Source organism: Salmo salar, chromosome ssa23, assembly GCF_905237065.1.
Source record: "Salmo salar chromosome ssa23, Ssal_v3.1, whole genome shotgun sequence".
Classification (NCBI taxonomy): Eukaryota; Metazoa; Chordata; class Actinopteri; order Salmoniformes; family Salmonidae; genus Salmo; species Salmo salar.
In genome coordinates this window covers 47,169,618-47,191,688 of record NC_059464.1, presented here as the reverse complement: position 1 = coordinate 47,191,688, position 22,071 = coordinate 47,169,618, and the positions used below count along the sequence as shown (strand labels likewise).

The 22,071-nt window shown below is 41.6% G+C and overlaps 2 protein-coding genes across 4 annotated transcripts in view; one reads left to right on the top strand and one right to left on the bottom strand.

Annotated features, from left to right (window-relative positions):
• The window catches only part of LOC106584800 (epidermal growth factor receptor kinase substrate 8-like protein 2), a 97,595-nt gene extending 86,565 nt beyond the window's left edge, over nt 1-11,030 (top strand). For all 3 annotated transcript variants that reach the window (XM_045706542.1, XM_045706541.1, XM_045706543.1), the window contains 5 exons: nt 1,635-1,766; nt 2,317-2,398; nt 3,251-3,437; nt 5,204-5,336; nt 8,752-11,030. In XM_045706542.1, the coding sequence (XP_045562498.1) occupies nt 1,635-1,766; nt 2,317-2,398; nt 3,251-3,437; nt 5,204-5,336; nt 8,752-8,826 (609 nt within the window). In that variant the 3' untranslated portion in view covers nt 8,827-11,030. The remainder of the gene's footprint in view (nt 1-1,634; nt 1,767-2,316; nt 2,399-3,250; nt 3,438-5,203; nt 5,337-8,751) is intronic.
• Nucleotides 11,031-11,305: 275 nt separating this feature from the next.
• Nucleotides 11,306-21,860, bottom strand: d6fadc (delta-6 fatty acyl desaturase-like). The gene is given in 12 exon segments (NM_001171780.1): nt 11,306-12,750; nt 12,881-13,006; nt 13,417-13,496; nt 13,731-13,827; nt 15,119-15,216; nt 15,423-15,499; nt 15,628-15,688; nt 16,954-17,079; nt 17,422-17,523; nt 19,216-19,413; nt 20,401-20,511; nt 21,615-21,860. Coding segments are annotated over 12 exon segments (1,374 nt in total). The 3' UTR covers nt 11,306-12,698.
• Nucleotides 21,861-22,071: the final 211 nt, after the last annotated feature.

Here is a 22,071-nt window from a genome sequence, read left to right as displayed (position 1 = left end):
ATGTTAGAATGTTACATGTGACAGCTGTGTATCTTTCTGGGTAAGTCTCTAAGAGCTTTGCACACCTGGATTGTACAATTATTGCACATTATTCTTTTAAATATTCTTCAAACTCTGTCAAGTTGGTTGTTGATCATTGCTAGACAGCTATTTTTAAGTCTTGCCATAGATGTTCAAGCCGATTTAAGTCAATGCTGTAACTCGGCCCCTCAGGAACATTCAATGAAGTCTTGGTAAACAACTCCAGTATAGATTTGGCCTCGTGTTTTAGGTTATTGTCCTGCTGAAATGTGAATCATCTTTCCAGTGTCTGGTGGAAAGCAGACTGAACCAGGTTTTCCTCTAGGAAAATACTCCCCAGTCCTTAACGATTACAAGCATACCCATAACATGATGCAGCCACCACTATGCTTAAAAATATAGAGAGTGGTACTCAGTAATGTGTTGTATTGGATTTGCCCCAAACATAACACTTTGTATTCAGGACATGAAGTTTAATTTCGTTGCCACATTTTTTGCAGTTTTGCTTTAGTGTCTTGTTTTGCAACAGGATGCATGTTTCTGAATATATTTATTCTGTACAGGCTTTGTTCTTTTCACTCTGTCATTTAGGTTAGTATTGTGGAGTAACTACAATGTTGTTGATCCATCCTCAGTTTTCTCCTGTCACAGCCATTAAACTCTGTAAGTGGTTTAAAGTCACCATTGTCTTCATGGTGAAATTCCTGAGTGGTTACATTCCTTTTATCAATTTGTAAACATTTCTAAAAACAATTCCACTTTGACATTATGGGGTATTGTGTGTAGGCCAGTGACACAAAAATCATCTACATTTAATACATTTTGAATTCAGGCTGTAAGTGGGAAATAATTTCTGAAGCCACTGTGTCTTTTAGTAGCTGTGTGAATATAAAATGACTGCAACCTTAAATGGCTGCACCGGACCAGTTGGTGACACTATAGATGGCATTGGCTTGGAACCCCTAACCCTGGCAATTTGGTTAAAACTCATGGGTACACTCTGCCTGGTATTGTGATGCAATCATTTCCATGGTAATGTAGAATGTTCATTCAAATGATGTTAACTGTTGTGGCTCATCCAATGGAATGTATTTTTTGTGATGTCAGTTGAGTTGAATTAAACAAATCACAGCACATATTGACGGGTACACTTCCTGCTTTTACTTCCTGCTTTCCTCCTATGGGTACACTTGCAATGGCCCGCCAGTCCACCCATTATTGAGTTGAGTGGGGACGCCCATTCTGTTAATTCTGTTCCTATGGCAACACAAGCGGCGCCATAGGATACTAGATCAATAACTATTGATCAAGTGGACTTTGTCTCATGCAAAATTAATGTTAGATTTAAATTATGTAAATGAACAATGTGAGCAATCGTGAAAATAATGCTGAAAATATTTCTGAAATCTTAACCTAAACCATTAGTCAAATTCATCACAGAATTGTTATACAAATTGAATACATTAAGTAATTAGTTTAAGAATAATTGCCTGCTGCATTTAAAGGTAAATAACCTAGAGCACTTGACTAAACTTCAGCTGCGTCGTCCTTGTGGTGTTGAGATATAAATATAATCGTCATTATTATTATATTATGTCATTGTGGCCTTGCAGGTGATAGAGGATGATAAACAGTGGTGGAAACTGAGGAACAGGAGTGGCCAGTCAGGATACGTCCCCTCCAACGTAGTGGAAGTGGTCACACTAGAGGAACCACATGGCATGGGTGAACCCCTCTATAGCCAGGTAACATTATACACACACACACACACACACACACACACACACACACACACACACACGTATGCACGCACACATACACGCAAACACACCACCACACACACAAACACACATGTATGCAGGCACACATAGACACACAAACGCATACCACAACATACAAATACAAACATGATGTTTTACACTCATAAATTCAGTGTGTAGACCTTTAATTCGGTACACACACACCATCATGCTTCCAACCCCTTCTCCATACTGTACAAGCACTGTACCAGCCTACCAATTATAAAGCAGTACATCCTGTAAGCTATTTTAACACACATTCTTTTGGACATTATAAAAATAAAAAAAAGGTTGGAATGTTAAACCTGTTTCCCAACATCCTTCCACATAGTGTGTTAGTCAGCATCTGGAAAGTACTGTATAAATCCAATTAATTCATTATAACATCCGTCCACATGTCTTCCTCTCTGTCTCGTGTGTGTGTGTGTGTGTGTGTGTGTGTGTGTGTGTGTGTGTGTGTGTGTGTGTGTGTGTGTGTGTGAACGTGGACCGCCAGGCTGGCCAGCCCTACAGCCCTACCTCTCCCTCCAGCTCTCTAGGTAGAGGGGAGAGCTTTGACATGAGCCGCTCCAAAGACTGTGAGTTTCTTACAGCCGCGTAGGCATGGGTGGGCCCTGCTGGTGGGCTGGGCCCACCCAATCAGATTGAGTGTTTTCAAACCTGGACATTATTTGTCTTTTTACCTAAAAATGCCAACACCATAAGATAGAATTCATAGAAAACAGTTGACTGGTTTGACATTCACTCTCACGGGATGGGTTGCCAAAAATAAGTAACTGAAAACCACACCCACAATAAGCCAGGAATACAACTGCATTGAGGCATGCTGTATGTCACTGTGATTCTATGGCTATATGTACCATGCCATTGCCTACTTCATTTGTTCACTTAGCAAACAAGATAAATGTTCTCTGCATTATGGCAAAATGTGTACATAACAAAATGTGTACATAACATTTTTTGGGGGGGCCCACTCAGATTTCTGTAGGCCTACCCACCAACTAATTTCTGTCTATGATACTGGTCTCAGGTTTAATTTCCTACTGAACAATCTAGATAACTGCTTATCTTAGCTATCTTGCTTCAATGTTTTTACAAGTTTCCTCATCTTAGCTAAGAAGACCTCAGCGCTTATAGATTAGTAGGAATGCCTCCTAAACAGTTACTTTCCCTGTCCCTCCCTCCTCCACATTGTTACCTCTGTCTCATTGTCTTTGTCTCTCTCTCTCTCTCTCTCTCTCACTCACTCACTCACTCACTCACTCACTCACTCACTCACTCTGTCTCTCTCTCTCTCTCTCTCTCTCTCTCTCTCTCTCTCTCTCTCACTGTCTCTCTCTCTCTCTCTCTCTCTCACTGTCTCTCTCTGTCTCTCTCTCTGTCTCTCTCTCTCTTTCTCAATTCCCCCCCCCCGTCCTCCCTTCCCCCAGCTCGGACACACCAGATGGATGAGGTGAATGATGAGTTGTTGAAGAGGATCACTAGTAATAAGTCCCAGCCTCCAGCCCGTAACTTCAGGGTGGAACGCCCCTCAAGCAGCAGCTCCACGCTCCTCACTTTCAATTCCAGCCCACCACAGGTCACCGCCTGGCTCAACGCCAAGGGATTCTCTAAACCGTGAGACACCACACACACACACACACACACACACACACACACACACACACACACACACACACACACACACACACACACACACATAGACACACACACAAGCACATGTCATCAGTTAGCTCATGGTGTTATCATGACCTGGTCATCAGTTAGCTCATGGTGTTATCATGACCTGGTCATCAGTTAGCTCATGGTGTTATCATGACCTGGTCATCAGTTAGCTCATGGTGTTATCATGACCTGGTCATCAGTTAACTCATGGTGTTATCGCGACCTGGTCATCAGTTAACTCATGGTGTTATCGCGACCTGGTCATCAGTTAGCTCATGGTGTTATCACGACCTGGTCATCAGTTAACTCATGGTGTTATCGCGACCTGGTCATCAGTTAGCTCATGGTGTTATCATGACCTGGTCATCAGTTAACTCATGGTGTTATCATGACCTGGTCATCAGTTAGCTCATGGTGTTATCATGACCTGGTCATCAGTTAACTCATGGTGTTATCATGACCTGGTCATCAGTTAACTCATGGTGTTATCATGACCTGGTCATCAGTTAGCTCATGGTGTTATCATGACCTGGTCATCAGTTAGCTCATGGTGTTATCATGACCTGGTCATCAGTTAGCTCATGGTGTTATCATGACCTGGTCATCAGTTAACTCATGGTGTTATCATGACCTGGTCATCAGTTAGCTCATGGTGTTATCATGACCTGGTCATCAGTTAACTCATGGTGTTATCACACCTGGTCATCAGTTAGCTCATGGTGTTATCATGACCTGGTCATCAGTTAGCTCATGGTGTTATCATGCTATATGACCTGGTCATCAGTTAACTCATGGTGTTATCATGACCTGGTCATCAGTTAACTCATGGTGTTATCGCGACCTGGTCATCAGTTAACTCATGGTGTTATCATGACCTGGTCATCAGTTAACTCATGGTGTTATCATGACCTGGTCATCAGTTAACTCATGGTGTTATCATGACCTGGTCATCAGTTAACTCATGGTGTTATCATGACCTGGTCATCAGTTAACTCATGGTGTTATCATGACCTGGTCATCAGTTAACTCATGGTGTTATCATGACCTGGTCATCAGTTAACTCATGGTGTTATCATGACCTGGTCATCAGTTAGCTCATGGTGTTATCATGACCTGGTCATCAGTTAGCTCATGGTGTTATCATGACCTGGTCATCAGTTAACTCATGGTGTTATCATGACCTGGTCATCAGTTAGCTCATGGTGTTATCATGACCTGGTCATCAGTTAACTCATGGTGTTATCGTGACCTGGTCATCAGTTAACTCATGGTGTTATCATGACCTGGTCATCAGTTAGCTCATGGTGTTATCATGACCTGGTCATCAGTTAGCTCATGGTGTTATCATGACCTGGTCATCAGTTAACTCATGGTGTTATCATGACCTGGTCATCAGTTAACTCATGGTGTTATCATGACCTGGTCATCAGTTAGCTCATGGTGTTATCATGACCTGGTCATCAGTTAACTCATGGTGTTATCATGACCTGGTCATCAGTTAGCTCATGGTGTTATCATGACCTGGTCATCAGTTAGCTCATGGTGTTATCATGACCTGGTCATCAGTGAGATACTGTACATAAGTGTACTAATAGTAATCAGGTTATACCCATGTCTGGGTTTAGAGCATTATGGGTAATGTAGTCTCTGTTTCCTACAGGACGGTGGAGTGTCTGGGTATAGAGCATTATGGTTAATGTAGTCTCTGTTCCCTACAGGACGGTGGATTGTCTGGGGATCCTGACGGGTGCTCAGCTCTTCTCTCTGAACAAGGAGGAACTGAAGGCAGTGTGTGGAGACGAGGGAGCCAGGGTCTACAGCCAGACCACCGTGCAGAAAGCCCAGCTAGAGGTCTGTTTCATATACACACACATACACACACGCACTCATATATACACATATACACACACGCACTCATATATATACACACACACACACACACATATACACTACCGTTCAAAAGTTTGGGGTCACTTAGAAATGCCCTTGTTTTTTAAAGAAAAGCTCATTTTTTGTCCATTAAAATAACATGAAATTGATCAGAAATACCGTGTAGACATTGATAATGTTGTAAATGACTATTGTAGCTGGAAACGGCAGATGATTTTTAATGGAATATCTACATAGGCGTACAGAGGCCCATTATCAGCAACCATCACTCCTGTGTTCCAATGGCACGTTGTGTTAGCTAATCCAAGTTTATCATTTTAAAAGGCTAATTGATCATTAGACAACCCTTTTGCAATTATGTTAGCACAGCTGAAAACTGTTGTCCTGATTAAAGAAGCAATAAAACTGGCCTTCTTTAGACTAGTTGAGTATCTGGAGCATCAGCATTTGTGGGTTCGATTACAGGCTCAAAATGTCCAGAAACAAAGTACTTTCTTCTGAAACTCATCAGTCTATTCTTGTTCTGAGAAATGAAGGCTATTCCACGTGAGAAATTGCCAAGAAACTGAAGATCTCGTACAACGCTATGTACTACTCCCTTCACAGAACAGCGGAAACTGGCTCTAACCAGAATAGAAAGAGGAGTGGGAGGCCCCGGTGCACAACTGAGCAAGAGGACAAGTACATTAGAGTGTCTAGTTTGAGAAACAGACACCTCACAAGTCCTCAACTGGCAGCTTCATTAAATAGTACCCGCAAAACACCAGTCTCAATGTCAACAGTGAAGAGGCGACTCCGGGATGCTGGCCTTCTAGGCAGAGTTGCAAAGAAAAAGACATATCTCAGACTGGCCAATAAAAATAAAAGATTAAGATGGGCAAAAGAACACAGACACTGGACAGAGGAAGATTGGAAAAAAAGTGTTATCGATAGACTAATCTAAGTTTGAGGTGTTCAGATAACAAAGAAGAACATTTGTGAGATGCAGAAAAGATGAAAAGATGTTGAAGGAGTGCTTGATGCCATCTGTCAAGCATGGTGGAGGCAATGTGATGGTCTGGGGGTGCTTTGGTGGTGGGAGATATGTACAGGGTGAAAGGGATCTTGAAGAAGGAAGGCTATAACTCCATTTGGCAACGCCATGCCATACCCTGTGGACAGGCTTAATTGGAGCCAATTTCCTCCTACAACAGGACAATGACCCACGCACAGCTCCAAACTATGAACTATTTAGGGAAGAAGCAGTCAGCTGGTATTCTGTCTATAATGGAGTGGCCAACACAGTCACCGGATCTCAACTCTATTGAGCTGTTGTGGGAGCGGCTTGACCGTATGGGACGTAAGAAGTGCCCTTCAAGCCAATCCAACTTGTGGGATGTGCTTCAGGAAGCATGGGGGGGGAAATCTCTTCAGATTACCTCAACAAATTGACAACTAGAATACCAAAGGTCTGCAAGGCTGTAATTGCTGCAAATGGAGGATTATTTGACGAAAAAAAGTTTGAAGGACACAATTATTATTTCAATTAAAAATTATTATATATAACCTTGTCAACGTCTTGGCTATATTTCATTTTGCAACTCATTTCATGTATGTTTTCATGGAAAATAAAGACATTTCTAAGTGACCCCAAACTTTTGAATGGTAGTGCACACATACATACACACACACACATATACACACACACGCACACACTTACGCACACACATACACACACGGAAATACGCACACACACTCCTTGTCGGGCTGTTTTAGGGCTTGAGACCCACATTTCTCTTTTTATAGTTAAGTGGATAGACACAGTAAATGTAACAAAAATACACATAAACTGAACAAAAATATAAACACAACATGTAAAGTGTTGGTCCCATGTTTCATGAGCTGAAATAAAAGATCCCAGAAATGTTCCATACGCACAGAAATATTATTTCACTCAAATTTTGTGCACAAATTTGTTTACATCCCTGTTAGTGAGCATTTCTCCTTTGTCAAGATAATCCATCCACCTGACAGGTTTTGCATATCAAGAAGCTGACTAAACAGCATGATCGTTACATAGGTGCACCTTGTGCTGGGGACAATAAAAGGCCACTCTAAAATATGCCGTTTTGTCACACAACACAATGCCACTGACGTCTCAAGTTTTGAGGGTGGGTGCAGTTGGCCTGCTGAATGCAGGAATGTCCACCAGAGCTGTTACCAGAGAATGTAATGTTCATTTCTCTACCATAAGCCGCCTCCAATGACGTTTTAGAGAATTTGGCAGTACGTCCAACCGGCCTCACAACTGCAGGTCATGTTAAACCACGCCAGCCTAGGACCTCCACATCAGGCTTCTCTACCTGCGGGATGGTCTGAGACCCGCCACTGGACAGCTGATGAAACTGTGGGTTTGCACAACTGAAGAATTTCTGCACAAACTATCAGAAACTGTCTCAGGGAAGCTCATCTGTGTGCTCATCGCCCTCACCAGGTTCTTGACCTGACTGCAGTTCAGCATCGTAACCGACTTCAGTGGGCAAATGCTCACCTTCGATGGCCATTGGCACGCTGAAGAAGTGTGCTCTTCACAGATGAATCCCTGTTTCATGTGTACCAGACAGATGGCAGACAGCATGTATGTCGTCGTGTAGACGAGCGGTTTGCTGATGTCAACATTGTGAACAGAGTACCCCATGGTGGGGTTATGGTATGGGCAGGCATAAGGTACGGACAACAAACACAATTGCATTTTATCGATGGTAATTTGAATGCATAGAGATACCGTGACGAGATCCTGAGGCCCATTGTCGTGCCATTCATCCACTGCCAACACCACATGTTTCAGCATGATAATGCACGGCCCCATGTCACAAGGATCTGTACACAATTCCTGAAAGCTGAATATGTCACAGTTCTTCCATGGCCTGCATACTCACCATACAGGTCACCCATTGAGCATGTTTGGGATGCTCTGGATCGACGTGTACGACAGTGTGTTCCAGTTCCCGCCAATATCCAGCAACTTTGCACAGCCATTGAAGAGGAGTGGGACAACGTTCCACAGGCCACAATCAACAGCCTGATCAACTATGTGAAGGAGATGTGTTGCACTGCATGAGTCAAATGGTGGTCACACCAGATACTGACTGGTTTTCTGATTAACGCCGCTATCTTTTAAAAAAAGTTATCTGTTATCAACAGATGCATATTTGTATTCCCAGTCATGTGAAATCCATAGATTAGGGCCTAATTAATTTATCTCAAAAGACTGATTTCCTTATATGAGCTGTAACTCAGTAAAATCTTTAAAAATGTTGCATGTTGTGTTTCTATTTTTGTTCAGTGTTTGTTGGGACGTGTGAAACTAACTAAAGCCTGTAATACTGTTCTCCAGAAGAGCAGTGGGGATTCAGAGCTCCAAGAGATCATGAGACGACGACAAGAGAAGATCGATGCCGGCAAGGACTGATCTGGGCATGCTCACTGACTTTCAACCAATCACAGGCCAGCCTGGCTGACTGTCAACCAATCACAGCCCAGCATGGCTGGTTACCATAACAACCCTCTCCAGTACTAACCAACCATAAGCCTTCCCCTCCCGAAGCGCCTACCCTTTCACAAACCAACAGTTTTTTTTTGTCTGACAATTGACATTTAATATTGGCATGTACTATAAATGTTGTTATATACATTTTTTTTTAATTGTATATTTATTTTTATTGTTTGTGAATGTGTATGTTTACTTCTTTCTTCAATGATGTTCTCTGGTAATTATGACTGTTGCCCTGTCTGACACTAACCACGTTTCCATCCAACCATTTCATGCGGATGAATTACCTGACGCATGAAAGAAGTTACGACTGGGCTAGATGGAAACATTAAATACTGGTACAATTGTAGAAATGCCGACAGACAATTTGTTTGTTCGACACGGTGGGATCTATTTTGTGTCGGAAAAATTAATAATGCAAGAAATGGTAGTGGAAATGCCTTTATGCTTAAATATTGATATAATAACCATCATATTGAAGTCAACTTGGAGTCAGGCGATGACATGTTGTGTGGTCCTCCCACTACGACTCAGGAAACCATGCAGTTTATTAGGCTTCAGATTAAATAAATTATGAGCTTCACAGGGTGGTGAATGTGCACGGTGATGAGCTTGATGCGCCTTTCCAATACATATCGAGGGTCTTATTCCAGTGACAGGTTGATAGATACTTGGTTGCCGTTTAACAAAATGAAAAGATAATATATAATAATCTCATAATGTAGGTATCCTACTCGTACTGCATTTGCAAGCTGTTGGCTAGAGACCAGAGTGGGCACATTCGCTATATAACACATCGGTTCTTTTTGTGACAAAACCATCAAGAGTTGAAAATGCGATGGAAACCCATTTAACTTCTATTGGGAATTTAACAGCAAAAGTACTTTTTATGTGCACTACGCCACAGTCTTTTATCCGCAAAAATTAAGTTTGATGGAAACACATCTCTGGTGGGGAAAATACTAATATTGTTTTATGCAGATGTTAGAATATTTACATGAAAATCTGTCGCTAATTGGATGAAAAACCTGGCTACTCTCTCTTAACTTTGTATCGTGGTGAGGGACCATATTAAAACCTGGCTACTCTCTCGTAACTTTGTATCGTGGTGAGGGACCATATTAAAACCTGGCTACTCTCTCTTAACTTTGTATCGTGGTGAGGGACCATATTAAAACCTGGCTACTCTCTCTTAACTTTGTATCGTGGTGAGGGACCATATTAAAACCTGGCTACTCTCTCGTAACTTTGTATCGTGGTGAGGGACCATATTAAAACCTGGCTACTCTCTCTTAACTTTGTATCGTGGTGAGGGACCATATTAAAACCTGGCTACTCTCTCTTAACTTTGTATCGTGGTGAGGGACCATATTAAAACCTGGCTACTCTCTCTTAACTTTGTATCGTGGTGAGGGAACATATTAAAACCTGGCTACTCTCTCTTAACTTTGTATCGTGGTGAGGGACCATATTAATTTTGAGTGAGTATGTGTTTTATGGCTTGTATTTCTCCCATGTTTTATCTCGAGGGATTTATGGAAGACTTTTTTTTTTGTAAAATCAAATGCATAAAGGTCCTCAATGTATATTGTCAAATCAGATGTTAATGTAACGGATTATTCTAACCCACAGTAGTAGTACAATGTTATACCTTATGATACGTAGCGCTGTATGTACGCTTTGACCATTCATTTATTCTCATATCCAGTCACACTTAATTGCAGCTGTTCAACTAAATACACTTCTGTAATTCAGCTTACATATTCTATATTACTAAATACACTTCTGTAATTCATCTTAAATATTCTATATTACTAAATACACTTCTGTAATTCAGTTTACATATTCTATATTACTGAATACACTTCTGTAATTCAGCTTACATATTGTATATTACTAAATACACTTCTGTAATTCAGCTTACATATTCTATATTACTAAATACACTTCTGTAATTCAGCTTACATATTCTATATTACTAAATACACTTCTGTAATTCAGCTTACATATTCACGGTCTATATGAAGTATGCTTTACATGTACAATATTAATCCAATCATATTTCTGTTCTGTGTACATGTTTGTTCCTCCGATAATAAACCCAAGGTCGAAATTCAAACTGATCAAGCTTTGTGGACAATGCTCTTTTTTTTTTTAAGTCGGTAATCACACACACAGAGTAATCTGAAGTAGTGGAGAGTAGATAACTGGTTTTTAAATGTTTAACCCAGTGTCTTTTTTTAAAGGATATGATTCATGTAGTTGTGTAAATACAGCTAATTGGTGGTATAGAATTGGGAGAGAAAGTCTTCATTTTAAAAACGTAGTTTTTGTTAAATTTGTTCTATACTACTGTTGTGGAAAATATGATACAAAAGATTAGGCAGACACTAATTGAATTGTATAATAGTGAATCTTTAATAGATATGAGCAGCTGCAAGTTAGGTCTCTCTCTGGTTGCAGTCAGGAAAGGAGCTCTAAGAGTAAATGGCTATATGTCCCTTATATAATGGGAGGTGATCATACAATCAAATTGTTTACACAACAGTTATTTTATACAAAGCAACAGTTCCATCACAGTCCCAACACAGAACAGAGCATTAAGCCTTGAGAAGATCCATCAGCACACCCCAATTCTGCCACCGCACGATTACTACAATGTTTGTTGTTGTAATAAATATAAGACATAGCCAAAGAATAATTCGAAAGTAGATTATCATTAAGTATCAACCTGTTTCTTTTGTCTGGGGAAAAAGAAAAACAAGACAAAGAGTTTTATTCTAGTCTGATTTTTACAGAAGAGAAATCCATTAGCTTCTGCCTTCAAAAACAGGTCCATGGACAGAGTGAGCACAATGGAGGGGGGGGTAGATTACTGCCAAAATGTTGTAACCGCAGCAACCTATCTCCATAGAGCTCCCCTTAGTGTATAGCTGTAAACTAACCACCATACTTTACAGAGCAATAGCTCAGCCACATAATCTAGGATCGTTTTCAATAGGGCATATTGTAGCAAAACGTTTTGCAACGGACAACAGAAAAATCAATATTCCTATTGGACAATTTCAGGTTCTACCTCCTTGTTTCAAAACGTTTTCTCTCAACTGAACACGACCCTGAACTCAGTGAAGGCAACTCACATTCACAGAACAGTGAGTGTCCTGTCGTTGATTGACATGATAGTCTTGTACTCAAATAATACTAAAAAAAAGGTATTTAAAAAAAAATGACAATGCAAATTTTACAGTGTATAAGACATGTTTGAAAACTCGGTTAACACTATACTATGGTAGAAAATACCGCACAGCAATGTAACCCACACAGTGATATCACCACACAGACAGGCCACTCAGATATAATACAGAATATTTGTATTCTCATTAACAGCTACTCTTCCTGGGGTCCAAACAAGGTTAAAACAGTGACATCTGAACAACATCAGCAAATAACACAATACATTATTACATTATTACTCTACTATGTAGTATTATATGTAGTAGTAGTATACTATATAGTACCTGTACATTAAAGTACTCTGTCTGGTAGGCAGTTTTAAGATGGGGGTGGGGGGGGGGGGGGTTCACCACAGACATCAAGTTTGACATGCAGACCTGTGCACTGTGATTGAGTTTTTTTAAAAAGATGATTTACGCTTGAGCTAACATCCACGCTGTTTGCAGCGATCATTATCAACACAAACGTCTAGGAAATGTCCATTTTTCAATCTATCTCTGTTCGCAGGTTGTTTATCTGCGATGGATTTAAAATCCCGTCCAGAGTCAGGAAGGGATTTATTTATGGAGATATGCATCCAGCCACAGATCCCCTGACTTCTTCAGTGACCTGGAGAAGAACAGAGGTGGATAACAAACCAGGTAAATCACAGGAAACTGAGAGCAGCAGGTATCACCTTATGATGTACAATCTATTCCCAGAGGATAGCACTTAAAAATATTCATTTAAAACACTTTACCTGACAACATCAATGATGCCTTTCTTCAAAGTCTTGACCTGATAGGGAACTCCATGTTTCTCACACAAAGTACGAACCAGAGGAGCCACCAGGTGGTAGTTATGACGGGGCATGGTAGGAAACAGACTGGGAGAGAGAGGGGGAGACAGAGAAAGAGAGGCAGAGAGAGAGTGGGGGGGCAGGGGGACGGTGACAGAGGGAGAGAGAGATTAGAGAAAGAGGCAGAGAGAGAGAGAGAGAGAGAGGGGTGGGGGAGGAGGAAGGAGAGAGAGGGAGGGAGAGACAGAGAGCAGACGCTATCAGAGTTTTTCAGAGAAACCTCAGTTTCTGAGTAGGATTGTATCGATATTATATCTAAACACTATTACGAGGTAGAGTAATTAGCACAAACAACTGTTAAGTTATATTTAAGATCAAATGAACTGAATACTGCTTAAACTATAATTTTAGTATGTCAGTGACCTGATAAATGACCATATAAATACAGTATATACTGTTGACAGACAACAGTAAGGTGGGATATTTGTTCCACTTACTGGTGTTCAATCTGAAAGTTGAGGTGTCCACTGAACCAGTCGTTGAAGGTTGACTGTTCAATGTTGCAAGTAGCGCTCAACTAAGACCACAGAAAGAGACACGTTATAGCTCCCTCTGCTGGAGAACTACAGATGGCACAGCCCCAGAAAACACTCCTGGGCCTCTATTCAGGACTGCTGTTCTCAGAGCAGTTTAGCCTTTTAAGATGATAATGAATAGGAATGTAAGGACAGGGGGACCTGATCCTAGATCAGCTCTCCTACTCCAAGACACTGTGTATATGGACCCAGTTGTCTCGTAATGATGACGTTACCTGCATGGTGAGCCAGTCCTGGTGTCTCTCATGATCCATCTCCATAGGAAGGTGATTCATCTGGGTCACCCATACAAACCAGTGGCTTTCCAAAAACCTATATACAGTACAATATTCACAATACAATTATTCAGCCACAATATTACGTTACATTATTACATCAAGCACATCATTGTGTTGTTTTATAATACTTAAGATCAGGGCTCTCCAACCCTGTTCTTGGAGAGATACCCTCCTGTAGGTTTTAACTCCAACCCTGTTCCTGGAGAGATACCCTACTATAGGTTTTAACTCCAACCCTGTTCCTGGAGAGATACCCTCCTGTAGGTTTTAACTCCAACCCTGTTCCTTGAGAGATACCCTCCGGTAGGTTTTAAGTCCAACCCTGTTCCTTGAGAGATACCCTCCTCTAGGTTTTAACTCCAACCCCAGGTTAATCTCAACTAGCTAATTATTAGAATCAGGTGTGCTAGTTTAGGGTTGGAGTGAAAACAGGACAGTATCTCTCCAACACCTCTCATCACCCTGAGAACATCATCCCCACAGTGAAGCATGGTGGTGGCAGCATCATGCTGTGGGGATGTTTTTCATCTACGGGGACTTTGAAACTGGTCAGAATTGAAGGAATGATGGATGGTGCTAAATACAGGGAAAGTCTTGGGGGAAATCTGCTTCAGTCTTCCAGAAATTTGAGACTGGGACATAGGTTCACCTTCCAGCAGGACAATGACCCTAAGCATACTGCTAAAGCAACACTCGAGTGGTTTAAGGGGAAACATTTACATGTCTTGGAATTGCCTAGTCAAAGCCCATACCTCAATCCAATTGAGAATCTGTGGAATGACTGAAAGATTGCTGTACATCAGCGGAACCCAACCAACTTGAAGGAGCTGGAGCAGTTTTACCTTGAAGAATGTGCAAAAATTCCAGTGACTAGATGTGCCAAGCTTATAGAGACATACCCCAAGAGACTTGCAGCTGTAATTGCTGCAAAATGTGTCTCTACAAAGTATTGGATTTGGGGGGGTGAATAGTTATGTATGCTGAAGTTTAAAAATTTTCTGTCTAATTTCTTGTTTGTTTCACAATATAAAATATTTTGCATCTTCAAAGTGGTAGGCATGTTGTGTAGATCAAATGAAACAAAATCCCCCAAAAATTGATTTTAATTCCAGTTTGTAAGGCAACAAAATATGAAAAATGCCAAGGGGGTGAATACTTTCGCAAGCCACTGTACAGGATGGTTGCTCTCCAGGAACAGGGTTGGAGAGCCCCGCTGTAGATAATTTGAATACAATTAATGAATCAGCGAATGAGTGAGTGAGTTAGCGAACCAGTGAATGAATGAATGAATTCATCTTTGAGCTCCCTCTCAGTTCATACTTTACCTGACGAAGCTGATCAATGCTACTGAGCCAAAGAAACCAAAGAAGGGATAGTAACAGCAGAAGAAGCGAAGGTAGAAACTCATCGACCACGCCAGATCCTTTACAGGAGACAAAGATTGGTATTATGGTCAGACATGATCACATCTGGGGTTCCTACCAAAGCAACATTTATCACATCTGGTGAACAAGGATTTAGTGCCCCCAGGTGTTAGCACAGTCATATCATTACTCTCTCATGGAAGCCTTATGTTCCAGATGGGAATGAAGAGGATTAAGTCTACATTTATTTGGTATGAAATCTCACCACCCAGTCCTGTCGTAAAAACATGGTCCGCAATATCTGGATGTGGAAATACACTGGAATAAGTAGTGGAGGTCCAACTGAGAGACAGAAGGAAAATATTGGTGTTACATACATACATCAGTTGTCTATATTTTACTTGTATGTGTTCAATTGAAGTTGATGTGATTTATATACAGAAATCCATGAAACGTGTTCAGAAACTTACTGAGGAAGAAGTACTGGTGTTGGTGATGGTAGGGCATGTACTTCAACTTCTTTATACCATACTGCAACAGACAGAGACAAGGAGTCAGATGGATCTTACTTCAGAGTACTACTTAAGTAGTTTTGGGGCTATCTGCACTTTACTTTACTATTTATATTTTTGACAACTTTTATTTTACTTCACTACATTCCTGATGAAAATAATATACTTTTTACTCCATACATTTTCCATGACACCCAAAAATACTAGTTACATTTTGAATGCTTAGCAGGAGAGGAAAATGGTCCAATTCACACTCTTGTCATGAGAACACATGGTTGTCCCTACTGCCTCTGATCTAGCTGACTCACTAAACACACATGCTGTCGTAGGGTTTAGACCAAGACGCAGCGGGAAAATGTATACTCATCTTCTTTTATTAATGGACAAAGAAGGAAAACCAAAAACGTCTACAAAAACACAACGACAAAGAACATGCCGGTCAGGCACAAAGCTATACACAGCAACAATCTCCCACAAAATCCCATGACAAAACACACTCCTATATATAGGACCTTCAATCAGAGGCAACGATAGACAGCTGCCTCCAATTGAAGGCCCCAATCCCCATTACCAAAACATAGAAATTCAAACACCTAGACAGAACATAGAAAAACTAACATAGAACAATAACCAAAACCCTGGACTAATAAATCAAATACCCCTCTAACTAAATACATAGCCCAAACCATATAAACCAAATACCCCCTCTACATGAACACATACACAAACACACCCTGAACCACATAAAACAAATACCCTCTGCCACGTCCTGACCAAACTACAAGAACAAATAAGTCCTTTACTGGTCAGGACGTGACACATGCATCGTTTGTAAATGATGTCTGAGTATGCCCCTGGCTATCCATACATTTTCAAAACAAGAAAATGGTACCATCTGGTTTATTTTATATAAGGAATTTGAAATTATTTTTACTTTTACTTTTGTTTCTTAAGTATATTTTAGCAGTTACATTTACTTTTGATACTTAAGTATATTTTTAACCAAATACTTGTAGACTTTTACTCAAGTAGTATTTTACTGGGTGACTTTCACTTTTACTTGAGTAATTTTCTATTAAGGTATCTTTACTTTTACTCAAGTATGACAATTGGGTACTTTTTCCACCACTGGTAATTTCATGAATATTACATTCATTTAATGAACTACTACATGAATATTTAGATTATTATTCAAATATGACATGGAGTCAGATGGGTCATAAAGCACTAAGGTTGTGGGTCCAGTTGGGGCAGGGTTCACAAATATAATATATTGATAACTACCTCTACAGGCTGTGTGTCTCCCAGGACGAAGACATGCAGTGAGTTGATATCAGGATCTTTACGAAACACGTTGGGTTTAGCGTGGTGCTGGAAGTGACGATGGTTCCACCAGTTAGCAGATGCACCCTGGAAACACACAGCTAATGTTACTTATTAATGGTACACACAATTACACTTACTGTAACTTACAACTGTTGGACACTACACGAAATAAGGCTAATGTATAGCAGTCAACTTGGAAATGTAACACTGGTGAATGTGGGAAAGTGAAAGGGAAAAGTTTCCTGAACAAAGATTTAACATAGTCCTGGAGTAAAATGTAATTTCAAAGGAGATCATCCATTGAGAATGGTTTTCAGTCCAGGACTGGGTTTAAACTGTGTCCGGGTTAACTTATCCAAAGAGTAGCAGAAGATCAGCCTAAAGAAACAGTAATGTCAAATGTCCAACCATTGTCCAGTAGCCTACCTTTAGGTGTCCAATGACAAACTTTTGCAGTACGTGATTCCAACTGGATTTCTTGAAGACTGACAGGTGGCCGAAGTCATGCTGCAGCCAGCTAGCTTGGGCCTGAGAGGGAAAAAGAAAGGCAGATTTTGAATGGTGTCTGACCTTAACCTTAATCCTAACCTCATCCCCTAACCTTAACCCTAACCTAATCCCCTAACCTTAACCTAATCCTCTAACCTTAACCCTAACCTTAACCCTAACCTAATCCCCTACCCTTAACCCTAACCTAATCCTCTAACCTAATCCCCTAACCTTAATCCTAACCTCATCCCCTAACCTTAACCCTAACCTAATCCCCTAACCTTAACCTAATCCTCTAACCTTAACCCTAACCTTAACCCTAACCTTAACCCTAACCTAATCCCCTAACCTTAACCTAATCCTCTAACCTTAACCCTAACCTTAACCCTAACCTAATCCCCTAACCTTAACCCTAACCTAATCCTCTAACCTAATCCCCTAACCTTAACCCTAACCTAATCCCCTAACCTTAGCCCTAACCTAATCCTCTAACCTTAACCCTAACCCGCTAACCTTAACCCTAACCTAATCCCCTAACCTTAACCCTAACCTTAACCCTAACCCTAACCTAATCCCCTAACCTTAGCCCTAACCTTAACCTTAACCTGATCCCCTAACCTTAACCCTAACCTAATCCTCTAACCTTAACCCTAACCTAATCCCCTAACCTTAACCCTAACCCCCTAACCTTAACCCTAACCCCCTAACCTTAACCCTAACCTTAACCCTAACCTGATCCCCTAACCTTAACCCTAACCTAATCCCCTAACCTTAACCCTAACCTTAACCCTAACCTAATCCCCTAACCTTAGCCCTAACCTAATCCTCTAACCTTAGCCCTAACCTAATCCCCTAACCTTAACCCTAACCTAATCCCCTAACTTTAAACCTAACCTAATCCCCTAACCTTAACCCTAACCTTAACTCTAACCTAATCCCCTAACCTTCACTTTAACCCTAACCTTAATGTCACGGATTTCCCCGGTACTGCTGCTCATTCCGTTCACCAGCTCCGGAGGTCTACTTCACCGGCCTTCTAGGCTTCACTGAACTGGATCATTACCACCAACCCCGGACTGTCTTGCCTCATTACTCACACCTGGTTCCCATTCCCCCTGATTAGTATGTGTATATATGTGCCCTCTGTTCTCCATTGTCCTTGTCGGTTATTGTTCCCATGTCCGTTGGTCTTGTGAGTACCTGTGCTCTGTTGTTTCGGCTTTCGTGCAGCGTGTATTGTTGTGCACTCGTTATTACGGGTCTCGTCCCGTGTATTGTTATTACGGGTCTCGTCCCGTCTCTTGTTATTACGGGTCTCGTCCCGTGTATTGTTATTACGGGTCTAATCCCGTGTATTGTTATTACGGGTCTCGTCCCGTGTATTGTTATTACGGGTCTAATCCCGTGTATTGTTATTACGGGTCTCGTCCCGTCTCTCGTTATTACGGGCCTCGTCCCGTGTATTTATTAGAGGTTTAACCTCGCTCTTTTGTTTGGGTTGCATCTCTGTGATTTTGTATACGTGTTTGTTTTGGGCTTGGTCCCTGTGCCTTTCATGGCATGTTGTATATTTTGGGTGGAGTATTAAAACCCCCTATTACGTATTCCTGCGCCTGTCTCCAATCATTTATACAACGTGACACTTAACCCTAACCTTCGATCCCTATGCCTAACCTTTGAATCCGCCTGTCAAATATCTTCTTGTACTCCCTAATAATACTGTAATGGTACCTGAGACGTGGCCAGCATGAGGGAACAGAGCAGTGTGAGGCTCCAGCTGGTCCCCCAGACCCAGAGCAGGCCCAAAGCCAGGGCCTCTAGTAGCAGGATGTGGCCCAAGTAGAGGCTGAAGAACAGGAGGCGGGCACGGAGGAGACCCTCCCTCTCCACACGGTCGCGCAAGGCCTGGAAGTCCTGCACCAGAGCTGCCTGTATGGGTTAGAGGTGATCAATAATCAATTAAGACGTATGAAGTAAGGGGTCTTTCTCAATTAAACTGGCCTTGATTTGAGGACGTGAGAAATTAGGATGAGAGGAATTACAGAAAGACCAACTGTGATAGAGCAAAGTAGATGAACCAGGAGGAAGGTGGATGATGGTAGAGAGATGAGAATTGAGGGAGTGGAGGGGAGGAAGAGGACAGGAGAGGGATAAGGACAGTGTAAATTGAGAAGAGAAACCTGTAGAGAAGAAGAAGAAGAGGAAGAAGAAGGGTAAGGAAATAGAAGTAACAGAAAGCTGAAGAGTACCAGGATAAGATGTAAGACTCCTGAATAGATAAACAGACAGCGGGCAGCGGGGCATCTGGGCACATAGACAGGCTGGTATAATGTGCCCTAGTTATAGGGGCATCTGGGCACATAGACAGTCTGGTATAATGTGCCCTAGTTATAGGGGCATCTGGGCACATAGACAGGCTGGTATAATGTGCCCTAGTTATAGGGGCATCTGGGCACATAGACAGGCTGGTATAATGTGCCCTAGTTATAGGGGCATCTGGGCACATAGACAGGCTGGTATAATGTGCCCTAGTTATAGGGGCATCTGGGCACATAGACAGGCTGGTATAATGTGCCCTAGTTATAGTAGTTGACTGAAGATTACACACTACTTCTCTAGGAGGTAAATCTTGTCTTGAAATATCTCCTTCCACATCATACCTGCTCTTACCACACTCTGACACATTATAGAAAGTAACATTCTGCACAGCATTCTGTCTGAGAAGCATGGAGAAAGACAGAGAAAGACAGGCCTCACATTGGTCCCTGGGTCCCTACCTAAACCTACAGTATGTTAGAGTGGGCGTGGGGCTATGTCAGAGGGAGAGACGCTCTAGGCTTCACATTCTATGTTTCATTATGTAGCCTACAACGATGTATGTTATGTAGAGGGAGAGAGAAAGATGGGCCTCCTCACATTTTTCCCCTGGTCCTGGCTGGGCTCTGTCGGTGCCAGCTCTCCAATCAGCAACGGCTTCAGAAACTTCCTGACAAAATTAGGATCAGGATGGAATGCGGAAAATGCGTCCTAGAAATTAGAGACATAGATTCATCTATGTTGTTTAAGAGAAATACATACAAATGTCCTCTCAGTAAAAAAAAGTGAGTGTTCAAAACATTAAGAACTCTTTCCATGATATAGACTGACCAGGTGAATCCAGGTGAAAGCTATGATCTCTTATTGATGTCACCTGATGAAGGGGAGGAGACAGGATAAAGAAGTATTTTTTTTTGCCTTGAGACATGGATTGTGTATGTGTGCCTTTCAGAGGGTGAATGGGCAAGACAAAATATTTAAATGCTTTTGAACGTGGTATGGTAGTAGTTTCCCGTGTGTATCAAGAATGGTCCACCACCCAAAGGACATCCAGCCATCTGGACACAACTGTGGGAAAGCATTGAAGTCAAAATGGGCCAGCATCCCTGTGGAACACTTTCGACACCTTGTAGAGTCCATTCCCAGGACGAATTGAGGCTGTTCTGGGGGCAAAAGGGGGTGCAACTCAATATTAGGAAGGTGTTCCTAATGATTTGTACACTCAGTGTATGTCTCTAAGTAAAAATGTATGATGATTCATTCATGGTTAAGAGATTATCGTGATATTAGGATCCAGCAACGATCCACTAACAACTAGTGTAATATGTCATACAGTCATAATGTACGATCCACAAACAACTAGTGTAATATGTAATACAGTCATAATGTACGATCCACTAACAACTAGTGTAATATGTCATACAGTCATAATGTACGATCCACTAACAACTAGTGTAATATGTCATACAGTCATAATGTACGATCCACTAACAACTAGTGTAATATGTCATACAGTCATAATGTACGATCCACTAACAACTAGTTAATTCAACAGTATAATGTACGATCCACTAACAACTAGTGTAATATGTCATACAGTCATAATGTACGATCCACTAACAACTAGTGTAATATGTCATACAGTCATAATGTACGATCCACTAACAACTAGTGTAATATGTCATACAGTCATAATGTACGATCCACTAACAACTAGTGTAATATGTCATACCTACAACATTATAACATTTTCAAACAGTCTTGGAAAAGCTTGAGAACATTTCACCAACAACTTCCATAGTTAGGCTACTGACCGTGGCATCTTCTCCAGCAAAGTGACTGATGACCCTGATGCCACCCGGGTGTCTCTTCGCCCACTGGGTAATATTATAGACCTTCCTGTCGATGACCAACCACTGGTCGCCTCTGTGGCAGTGCCTCTGGACCTCTTCCCAGGTGTAGACTGCACTGCCACCTCGCCCTCCTCGCCCTCCACCGGGCCCAACCACGCCACCCTTGGCCGGCTCGCTTGACTCCGTCTGCTGGCCTCCGCCCCCCATCCTCGGTTCTCTCTGCTCCACTCACACCGTCGCTGTGTCAGCTACGCTCTGTCCAGTCTGTCCAACTGAAGCACACTGAGGACCAGTCAAATGCAACGTACAGAGAGGAAGTCAGGGAATGGAATCAGAATCAGATGATGCTGTCTGAGCCAAGTCACACCTACATGGTGAAATGGTGTGACTCTTCTGCAGGTTGATGTTTATTGGGATG